We start from the raw sequence: 11253 nt of genomic DNA, 5'->3' as shown, positions 1-11253 counted from the left end.
AAAACAAAGACATGTTTTGTTTATAAAGTTAATTTATTTTCCCTTCAGTTTTTGAACTGCTCTTTACAGTATGTGTGACTTTAAAGAGCAGTTAATAAACTGTTGTTGTACCAAATTTGGCTTTGTTTAGACCTTTTTTGACCATAGGAACGCATTAATTGATTTTCAATGCATTCCTATGGGATTTCGTGCTTCGCAAGACGAAAAATTCGCTAGACGACAAAAATTGCGGAACGAATTAATTTCGTCTTGCGGGGCACCACTGTATTGGAAAATATCATGTCTCGTCCTGGAGGATAAAACAGCTGGAAGACCCTCAGGTGATCATCTCAAATAGGGATGGGTGACCTCTGGCTTTCCAGATGTTGATGGACTACATCACCATGGACCACTGGGTCGGGGTGCCAACTTGAATGAAATATTGTGGGGGCCCAGGTAAGCCCTGCCCCACATAATTGATTGCATGACACAGTGCATGAACACCATTTGAATGGCAATGCCCATCATTTTTTGCAGGGCTCCAGCCCCCTCAAATATTTTATTCCAGCGGCCAAAGCCCTCACGGCCCCTAGGAGTTGGCTCCTATGCACTGGTCCATGCTGGCTAGAGCTGATAGTAGCTGAAGTCCAGCAACATCTGGCAGACCACAGGCTCCCCACCCCTGATCAGGTACAACCCCTTAATATGCACCAATTATTATGTTAGAAAACACAGCCACACACACAGCCACACACCCTGAGTACAACCCTTTAACATGTGCCAATTCTTACGTTAGAAAACACATGTACACACAAACACACGTGACAGAATGGTGGAATGGTGGGATCACTGAGCCCCTGTATGGTGCAGAGTGTTAGTCTAGGACCAGGAAGTCCTGGTTTTGAATCCTTGGTCTAGCATGAAGTTCACCTTAAAGCAGCTCATTGCATCTAAGCCCAATCTACTTCACAGGGTTGAAGAAAATGGGAGCACCTCAAAGCCACTCCTCCAGACCTGGTCTCTGATGTAGTCCTTCCCACATCATCCTGCTCCCCCACTGGGTTGCTGCATTACCAGAGTAGTGTAGGAGAAGTCATGGGGGGTTGTCAACGATGCTGCTCTCACATCATAAGAATCATTGTCATGATACAATAGATCCTCAACCTTCCAAATCCCAAAGTGATGTTTTCTGTTCCTCTTCTAGAAAATGCCATCAACCGCTCTTAGCACCCCATAACCGCTCTTAGTAGCCGATTTTCACTGTTTCTTCTTCTTACTCCTTGCTCTCAGTAGTGAGGGTGAATAATCACACCATCTAGTTTCATGTTGATGCCCTTTTAATTATATATATATATATGTAAATTAGTCCTGTTACTCTTCCTTTCTCTAAGCCAATGGCTTTCAAAACTGTGTCCCAGGGAACCTGGGTGCGTGTCTGTGTGGATCTGTTGATGAGAAGACCAGGAAAGGTGGATAAGCTTTCCTGAAAGATCTTACCCACCACCATCCTTCTTTCCTTGCAAACTGGAATTGCGGAAGAAAACTGGGCCTGTTCTAGGGCCTAGTCTTAGTTTACAGTGGGTAAGAGGGAGGCCAAACAGATCTAGCCAGTACCCCACGCAAACTAAATGCGCAGCTTAGATCACTTCCCAGAATCCTTTGGAATGGGCAAAGGTTCCAAAGCAGGCAAATAAACATGGAGTGTTCCCTGAAGGAAGGAAGCTTTAAAAGCACTGCTTTGAGCCAAACCTAGAATCTAGTTCCTTTATAATCCCCCCATTGGACAATTTGGCTCCTAGAAGATCCTTTCTCATAGGTGTAGCTCTTCCCTGAATCTGGCTTCCATTATCCTCCTTGAGCTGTAAAACCCATAATTCTATACAAGACGACTCCCTGACATGCTGTGCAGAGTGGAATTATGACTTCCCGAGTCTTGGGAATTGTGCTCCTGGTGATGCAAGAGAATGAGTCATTGGTCATTTGAGTGGTATCACCATAGAAGAGTACAGCCAATGCTATTTTTTAAGAATTCCTCATCAGGAGCATCAGCTTCCAAGACTCAGGAGGTATAGATGCATCACTCCTCACGGAACCAGTTCCACCAAATGTTTGTCGACCAGCAGACCTTCAGCCAAGTTTCTGGGGCTGATGGATATGGTGGTGGCCACCCATCCCTCCAGCTATCTCCCTTGCTTCATCCAACTTGTGTATTTGTGTGTATGTGTTGGTGGTGGGGGAGATCTTAGTATGTTTTGTGCGTGTAGGGTGTGGGGACTCAGGCTGCTGACACGGGACGGGACGGGGTCTCCTGAGGAGACGAGAAGGCTCTCGCCATCAGAAACACAGCTGTGGTCTTGGGCAGTTTCTGCCCTTCGGTTATATTTATAGAAGTACATATACATATAATATTTATAATATAAATATTGATGGGCCTCGAATCCGTGGATGCGGAGTGACGGGGTTGTTGATGGGGGCCCCGAGCCTGCAGGACAGTGAAAAAAGCTCATGGAAAGGGGGCGGGTTAAGGGGTCGTGGTGGTGGAAATGCCCACCAATGGGAGCAGGGGGCAAAGGTTATATAAGAAGAGAATTGGAGGAATAGAAGGGGGAAAGGTTCCGGTCTGGATGGACCAGAGGAGAGCAACCAGTGAAGGCTGGCAACCGCCACATCTTGCTATAAGAGTGACGAGCGAAGGAGGCCAGTTTTCACATCTGTCTGGCTTCAGGTCCATGGATTGCAGAAGTTCTTGTTAAAAAATTCAGGGATTGTGATGAGGCCTAAAGTTGCCCTCCCTGGGGAAATGATGGGACACAGATCACAGTGGTGCTGTGTCTTCTGCACGTACAGGATGGTTAGAAAAGAGGCCCCTGCCCTCACAGTCTGGTCTGGGCCTCGGGGATGTAGATCTCAATGCTGTCTGCACTTTCGGTGGCTGAGCTCTGGCGGAAGGAGGCAGCCCTCTTGGCTGCCAGGAGCCTCTTGCGGGCCTCCTGCCTCTGCCGGTCCACAGAGTCCAGGGACCGGTCCTTCACTGGGTGCAGCCGGGAGCGTGGCGGCTTCTTTGGTATTGGCGGAGGCACCTTCTTTTCCTCCTGCAAAAGGACAGAGAGGGAGGGAGAGAGGGAGAGGGAGGGAAGGCGTTAGTGGGAAGGGAAGGACCCATGACAGGCACAGCGTTGGGGTGGCGGAAGGTCCTTCCCTCCCTCGCCGTGGGATATTTACAATGCAGTCATGCCAACAATGCATGATTGCTAGATAGGCTCATGATGGGAGCTGAAGCTCACAGAGTTTTCCTGTAAGTTTGCTAGAGAGAACTCTTTTGCTCTTTCACCTCATTCCAGCAATGTAGAACAGACACAGGCAAACTCAGCCCTCCAGATGTTTTGGGACTACATTTCCCATCATCCCTGACCACTGGTCTTGTTAGCTAGGGGTGATGGGAGTTGTAGTCCCAAACATCTGGAGGGCTGAGTTTGCCTATGCCTGATGTAGAACATACACCTCTCAGACTCCACCTTAAGCTAGACTTTGTAACTGAATTACCATTTTAAGCCTGCCTGAACAAAAGCAGCTGTATCTGTTACTCTTCATCAAGTATTCTGAGTGAGTAAATGCTTTTTTTTTTACCTTTTACAAAACTGTTGGTGTGATTATTGTTTTAAGGAGGAGAAAAGGTGGGAGTACCAGGAGAATCCAGTTTGCCTCAAAGCATCCTGGATTACTTAAACTAAAAGGCTAAAACTAGCTTCCTTTTAAGCTGCAAAGGGATGCAGTCTGCTGAACTCACAAATAAGTATGTCACTAATAAGTATGTCCTCTAGCATCTATATATACACATCCCTACACTCGCTTCAGTATAATTCCTGGAGCCTGATAGTTTCACTTTCTCTGAGTTCCTCATTTTTCCAGCTTTAAGTTCAGCTCTCATTTCCAGATCAGTTTGCGAATTCCCCCCCCCCCCAAGTTCTCTCCAGGTGTTCTTTATAGTGTGCATTCATGATAGTTTGTGTTTGTGAGGGTATCAAAGACCCTCCAAGGTAGCAGTGATGCGGTAACCCCGGGGATGCATCGCAGGAAAACCAATAAAGGAGAACGATGTGTGGATGACCCAGCATAAACCCACCACTCATGAAATATTATTGCATCAATGACATGCTGCAGAAAATGACAGCCCCAAAAAGAGCTCCAGTCTGGAGTGTGTGTGAATGCAAGTATCTGCAGGAAGGGAACAAAAGTGTTAAGAACAACGTTTAAACAAACAAACCGGAAATAGCTTTTCAGCCCAGGCTGAAGCTGCTTCCTGCCTCTCAATTCAGAGGGAATAAAGAGCTTTGTTGTTCTGCAGTTTTAATTTTAAAAAAGAACAAAAAAGAACAAAGGTTCATTAAAAATGCCCAATTATTTTGCTTCGACCAGCAGTGCAGCTCTAGAGCCGCGGGGAGAGAGGAAAACAGCTGTGATGGCTTTATCTGAATCCCTCGCTGGAAATCTCACAGGCCACCTGAGATAAGGCGCAGGGAGGGGTGCAGAACAGCAGTGAGCTCGGGTGAGAGGATGAGCACATCCCTGGCAAACGTCTCCAAGGAGGCCTGTAGAGGCTGGTAGGCCAAGGTGGGGTTGGAAACAAGCCCTGCCCCCACTCCAACCCCTTCACTCTGCACAGGACACACAAAGAGGAGAGTGACATTGGGAGGGCTGCTGTGCCCCATCTCTTCTGGGTTAAAGGGGCAATAATTGGGTAATAAAAAGCATCCCCCTCTTATCACTAATATGCGCAGACATATTTGCAAACTTTATCCTAGTATATGCACTTTTGTACACATTACTTAGCTGGAGACCTGCATTGCAATACTCAGAGAAGTGTGAATTTCAGAGGGTGGCTGTGTTTCAGTTTGCATATTGTTTCAGAACGTGTGAATTAGAGAGGTGTGCCTTTAAATGCCAACAGTATTCGATTCCCCCCCCCTTCCCTAGTCCTAACCCTGGGCAACGTTTTACTGGGGGGAAGCAATCCGGTCCTCCCTCTGAGCCTTCTGAATTCTAGTCAACTTGCTATCAGCCCACATGCACCAACTTGATGTAGAATTCCATTGGCCTGGGTGCAAGGTTACTTATTTATACAGAACTTCCAGGGGCAAAGAACCCTGTTACAACATGTATTGGGAACCATCTGGTTCCCTGGTTGCCTTGCCCCCTTTTCCTCTCACCTTGGGCTCGATGGGTTTCCACCCATTGGCTTTGAGCTGGTGAAGTTCAGCAAACTTCATGCTGACATCCTCAATGGAGAGCTGCAGGAGGTCCCAGAATCCAGCCAGGTCCTGGAAAGTGGGCATGGGGAAAGCGTTGGGGTCCTGCCAGGAAGGAGAAGGAAGGAAAGGAAAGAAACTGAGCTGGTGTCAAGGGCTCCCTCCTGTTAGGAGGCGGAGACAAATCTGTATGAGGACAAACAAGAAGGAAGGAATGGGGCAGGCGGTTGTCTGAACTTTCAATGTGGAATTGAGATACAAAGTCACACCTATTTCCCCCAGGGTTCTGATGTACACTTCACTTTTGCAGCATGAAAGGTCTGCATTTTGAGTAGATAAAAATGGCTTGCACTCTGTTCACCTTATTGGCAGGAGACAAGCCAGAGCAAGAACTCATGCAGAGATGCAACAAGGCAGCATTCTCTGAGAATGGGTAATCCTGTCATGTCTCTTCCATTTGGAAAGGGACCCAATCCTGCCCAACACACAGATGTGGTAGGACCATCTACTTTCTGATGAGAAGGAGACAAAGCAATGGCAGTATTTCATTCGGAGACATGGCAGACCTTTGTGCCTACAAGAGTGCTTTTAACAAGCCTCTTGATTTATCTCTTGTAGCACACAAGTATTGAGCTGCTTTTCGTGTAACTTCTGATTATTTGAGGAAGTGCTGTTGGCACCCCCTCCCCAGCCATTTGCAGTAGAATTACCCTCAGCCCTGAAAAGTACATAGAGCTGGAAGAGGAAGTGGGAAAGATAAGTCACTCTTCCAACTTCCTCTCTCAGCTCTATATACTTTTCAAGGAAGAAAAATAGGTAATGATGCTCACCACCTCAATGAGATGAATGAGGGGCAGAGCTCAGAGGATTTGTTGGCACCAAGCAAAGACTGTAAGGGCACCATTCTGCCCATGGGCATCTCATTGGCAATCCCTGGCATACAGTGACACTACATCTTTGGGGAAGGACTTGGCATGGGGATTTGCTGTTTTCAGTGGTAGTCTTATATCCCTTGTAAAAATGTCATTCTCCCCCAAGAAAGACGGCTAAACCACCCACAGGTGACATTAAAAAGTGACTTAATTTTAAGTGACAAAAGTCGGAGGACCTAACAACAACAACAAAATCTTGGCACACACAAGGAGATTCCCTGACCATGTTCTGCTGGCAGAGTCGGTAAAACTGCTGGACTTTCTGTGACATCAGGAGCTGGGCACTGCCCACCGCACTACGGATCTTCTCGAGGACTAGGGAGGTACACAAAGAAAATGAGAGGGTCAGTACCACATTGCTCCAGAGCACTCCCAATGCTGGAGAATTTCCATTGGTTACCAGAGTGTGACATTAACAGTGTCTTTGCATTTAACATGCAATTGTTTTTTCAATACAAAAAATTTAAATGACATCAATTGATGACAATTATCTGGATGGCATCAGTCAGGCAGGGAGCCTCTATTCTCCTCTGCTGTGTTCTGGAGGAAGACCCCTGTTCTGAAGTTGGTATTTGCATTGGGAGGCAATTCCCCAAATCTGGTGCTGATAGGGGATGACTTTATGCCCTGATTGTGGGCTCCCCCAAATCACCTGATTGGCTAATGTAGGGTGCAAGATGCTAGACTACACAGATCTTTGGTGTCATCCAGTGAGGCTCTTCCTTTATCATTGTGACAACAAAATTATAATCATATAAATCTTACATTCCAATGAGGGATGGACAAACCTATCTATTTTCTTTCCCCCCTCAGTTTCTCATTTTTCCAGTTTCAAGCTTCAGCTTGCTACATTTTCACATCAATTTGTAACAGTTTAAAAAAGTTATCACAAACATTAATCAGCACTTTAGTATACATTTATTCTAATATACCTAATTCTGTATGCAAATTTGCTTAATATACACATTTCCCCATATTCATTATTTTTATGAATGCATTTTTACGCATACTTCCCCCATGTGATTTGATTTTTTTTTATACACTGCCTCCCAATATTTAGCGAAATGTGAATTTTGAAAGATAGTTGTTTCATTCTGTGTATTGTTTTAAAGGTAAAGGTAAAGGGACCCCTGACTATTAGGTCTAGTCGTAACCGACTCTGGGGTTGTGGCGCTCATCTTGCTTTATTGGCCTAGGGAGCCGGTGTACAGCTTCTGGATCATGTGGCCAGCATGACAAAGCTGCTTCTGGAGAACCAGAGCAGCACATGGAAACGCCGTTTACCTTCCTGCCGGAGCAGTACCTATTTATCTACTTGCACTGCATGCTTTTGAACTGCTAGGTTGGCAGGAGCTGGGACTGAAAAATGGGAGCTCACCCCATCGTGGGGATTCGAACCATCGACCTTCTGATCGTCAAGTCCTAGGCTCTGTGGTTTAACCCACTGCGCCACCCGTGTTCCTTGTCTATTCTTTTAGGGAAGCACAAATTAGGGAGGTCTGCATTAAAATGTCAACCGGACCAAATTCATTCCCCGTCCCGAATTCCAATAGACATTTCCACAACACTCCCCCATCAAATAAAGCAAGCTAGCATTTCTCCCTGACACGGTAGCTTTTTTTTTAAAAAAAAAGAACACGGAGGAACATTTTACAGTCCAAAGAATGCTGCAGTCCGGCAACAGATTCTTCACATGGACCCACAATTGTATAGCTTGGCTCCCCACCCAACTATATCTGCCAGGTTGTACCAGCTTGTAAAAGGAAGCTGGCAGCCCCAGATGGGATCCCCCAACCCACAGCACCCGGCGGAGACTCACTCTCTTCCGGCAGATCATAATCTTCAGCCTCCAGTTCCATCTGCTGGCACCAGCCTTCCATCTTCTCCACCTCCGCCTGCAACAGCTTAATGAACCACTCGCCGTCCCGGTGGCAGGGCGATGCTCGGCCAGAATCGGGCAGGCTGCGCGACCCCCTGTCCATCCAGGAATCCTGACGCGGCACTTCCACGGTGTCGTACTGCATCTGGTAGTCTTCCCGGTAGGCCCACTGCCCTTGCGTGTGCACCGTCTTGTACACCGAGTATTGCCGCGTGGACTCCGGCTCCGAGGAATGCCGCTGGAAGGAGCGCCCGAACTGAAGGGCCTTGTCCTCCGTCGCCACCGTCAGCCCCGCCAAACCCTCCAGCTCCAGGTCAGCCTGCACGCCGGCCGTCACACTGTTGGACCGCTTGAACCGAGCGCGCCTGCGATAGGGAGGAGAGAGGGTTAGGTCCCTTGCAAGGGCTGCAAAAACCAACCAGCTTGGATTTGCAAGCACTAGGTCCTGGGTTCAATCCCCAGTGGCATCTCAAGGTAGGACTGGGAAAGGCTGCTTGCCTGAAACCCTGGAGAGTTTCAGTATCAATGGACAGCTGCTGGCCAGTGTCAACAATACTCAGCTAGATGGACCAATTGTATGACTCCAGGATAAAGTGGTATCCTATGTTCTTACATGTATGAACCTGGAAGTTGTGCTATACAAACAGGCAGCCCTGTTTAAGGAAGCTTTTAATGTTTGATGGATTACTGTATTTTAATATTTGTTGGAAGTCGTTCAGAGTGGCTGGGGAAGTCCAGCCAAATGGGCGGGGTATAAATAATAAATTATTATTATTATTATTATTATTATTATTATTATTATTATTATTATTATTACTATACTAAGTCAACCTGCTGGTCCATATTGCTCAGTATCTATGAAGAAGGTCTGGAGGCTGCAGCTGCTGCCAGGTGGTTATACGGGGCAGTGAGAAGGGACCATATTATGTTTATCTTTCTAACTTTGCACTGGCTGCCTATTAGCTACCAGGCCAAGATGAGTGCTGGTGTGTAAGGCCCTATATGGCTTTGGACCCAAGTACATAAAGGAGTGCCTCCCCTGTGCTTTAAGATCTTCAGGGAAGCGGCATGGGGTGGGGCCTACTTGATGGTGGCTCCCCATTTATGGAACTACTGCACTGCTGAGATTGGACATTGCTACTGATTCAGCTTCATTTGAAAATGTACTTATTTCACCAGGCATTTAGTGGCTGTGGACATTAACAGAACGATTTGCTTGTTTGGCTGCTCTGTGTTGTGCGTGTGGAATTCATTTGTTGTAATCTTAAATGTTCTTTTATGGTGGTACTCATATATTTGCATGCTTTTATTCTTAGGTCATGATTGAAGGAAGGGCAGGATCCTGCTTGCGGGCCCTGTTTGCAGGTTTCGCACAGGCATCTGGTTGGCCACTGTGAGAACAGGATGTTGGACAAGATGGGCCATTGTTCTGACCCAGCAGGCTCTTTTTATATTTTTATGTTCTTAATCAGCGGGGCTTAATTTGTGCCAGGGCTCAGCCCTTCAAAGAGAAGCAGAAGAGCCTCACTGTCTATGTGTAAGTTTCATGTTCCTTCTGCACCACGGAATACCCAAAGGATTCAGAGGCAGGGCTTTCCCATGTGTGAGATGGGGGCTTGAGAGATGCTTGAACCCTGGCTCCTCTCCTTACAGAAAGGAAGCGCCGGGGATGAGGGAGAGAACTCAGAAACTGACAAGCCGCCACTGAGCAGCATCATGCCTGCGTGGTTCCATCGCTCCCGCCTTCCTGTTCACTGGCCTGTTTCTATGACAACCAGCGCTGGATGGATGCTGAAGGACTAGAGGGAGGGAGGGAGGGAGCACACAGAGCAGAGGACGTGCCAGCCAGTCCCTGACTGAATGAAGATATGGGACAGCTACATGGTGATCACCTCACATGCTCTTTGATTCAAGTGTCCGTGCAGTGAACTGAAGGGAAATAAATGGGGGTGGAAAGATGCTGGACTTCTCAGAGAGTCTAAAGTGCATGTCTGAGGAGTGCATGCACACACCTCAAAAGGCTTCCCTTTACTAAGTCAGACCATTGGTCCATCTAGTTCAGCACTGTCTACACTGACTGGCAGGAGCTCTGCATGGTTTCAGGCAAGGTTGCCTCCCAGCCCTACCTGGAGATGCTGAAGATGGAACATAGGACCTTCTTCATGCAAAGCAGATGCTCTACCACTGAGCTACTTCCCCTCAGGGGGATATTCCCAGAGCCCTACTTGGAGTCACCAGGGATTGAACTTGGCTGATACTCCATTACAGGCTTCCTCAACCTTGGCCCTCCAGATGTTTTTGGCCTACAACCCCCATGATCCCTAGCTAGCAGAACCAGTGGTCAGGGATGATGGGAATTGTAGTCACAAAACATCTGGAGGGACGAGGTTGAGGAAGCCTGCTCTATTACTACTACGGCCCTTTTCCAGACAATTAAGCTGGAGTCAGGTTGTTGGCCCATCTGGTCCAATATTTCAAATGCAAAGTGGCAGTGGTTCTCCAGGGTTTCAGGCAGGAGAATTTCCCAGCCCTGAACCAAGGATCTTCTGCATGCAAAGCATGTGATCTATAACTGAGCTATGGTCCTTCTTCCCCTGATGGCTTCTAGTTCAGTGTTGTCTATATCAGGCATGGAGAACCTGTACCCCCCTGATGTTGTTGGACTCCAAATCCCATCAGTCCCAGCTAGCGCAGTCAATGGTGGAGTCAATGATGGAGTCAATGATGGAGGCGTCCCCAATAATTTGTAGTGAGCCCCTCACCCCACAAGCCCCATTATTGGGTAGGTCTATAGCTCAGTGGTAGAGCAAGGTAGAGATTTGCATGCAGAAGGTCCCAGGTTCAATCTTGAGGATCTCCAGGTAGGGCTGGAAAAGACTCTTTGCCTGAAGCTCTGGAGAACCACTGCTAGTCAGTGTGGACGATATTGACCTAAATGGACTCAATGTGAGTCAGCATCTTATGTTTCTATTATAAGAAGTTAGCTACCAAGGCTTCCAAGTCCATGGATGGCCCTCTTTGGGGGTTTTGAGCCCAGGAAGCTTTTCTGTTGAGAAACTGTGCTTCTCTGTGATCAACCAGACACTTCCATGGGCTCAGCTAAATTGTCTGAGAAAGATCTTAGCAAGAAAACCCCCAAAGAGTTTCCACCTGCTGCTGTCGAGAGTATTGAGCTAAATCAGGGGTGGGGACAAGGGACACGGGTGGCGCTGTGGGT

At 47.4% G+C, this 11253-nt stretch overlaps 1 protein-coding gene across 3 annotated transcripts in view; it reads right to left on the bottom strand.

Annotated features, from left to right (window-relative positions):
* Positions 1-269: 269 nt before the first annotated feature.
* The window catches only part of DLGAP3 (DLG associated protein 3), a 178801-nt gene continuing 167817 nt past the window's right edge, over positions 270-11253 (bottom strand). For all 3 annotated transcript variants that reach the window (XM_081921190.1, XM_081921192.1, XM_081921191.1), the window contains 4 exons: positions 7977-8401; positions 6381-6472; positions 5187-5330; positions 270-3071 (listed from right to left, as the gene is read on the bottom strand). In XM_081921190.1, coding sequence (XP_081777316.1) covers positions 2853-3071; positions 5187-5330; positions 6381-6472; positions 7977-8401 — 880 coding nt within the window. In that variant the 3' untranslated portion in view covers positions 270-2852. The remainder of the gene's footprint in view (positions 3072-5186; positions 5331-6380; positions 6473-7976; positions 8402-11253) is intronic.

The sequence above is a fragment of the Podarcis melisellensis genome, assembly GCF_964234715.1.
Source record: "Podarcis melisellensis genome assembly, chromosome: 8".
NCBI classification, from domain to species: domain Eukaryota; kingdom Metazoa; phylum Chordata; class Lepidosauria; order Squamata; family Lacertidae; genus Podarcis; species Podarcis melisellensis.
The sequence above is the reverse complement of the archived record's forward strand: the minus strand, read 5'-3'. Positions and strand labels throughout refer to the sequence as shown.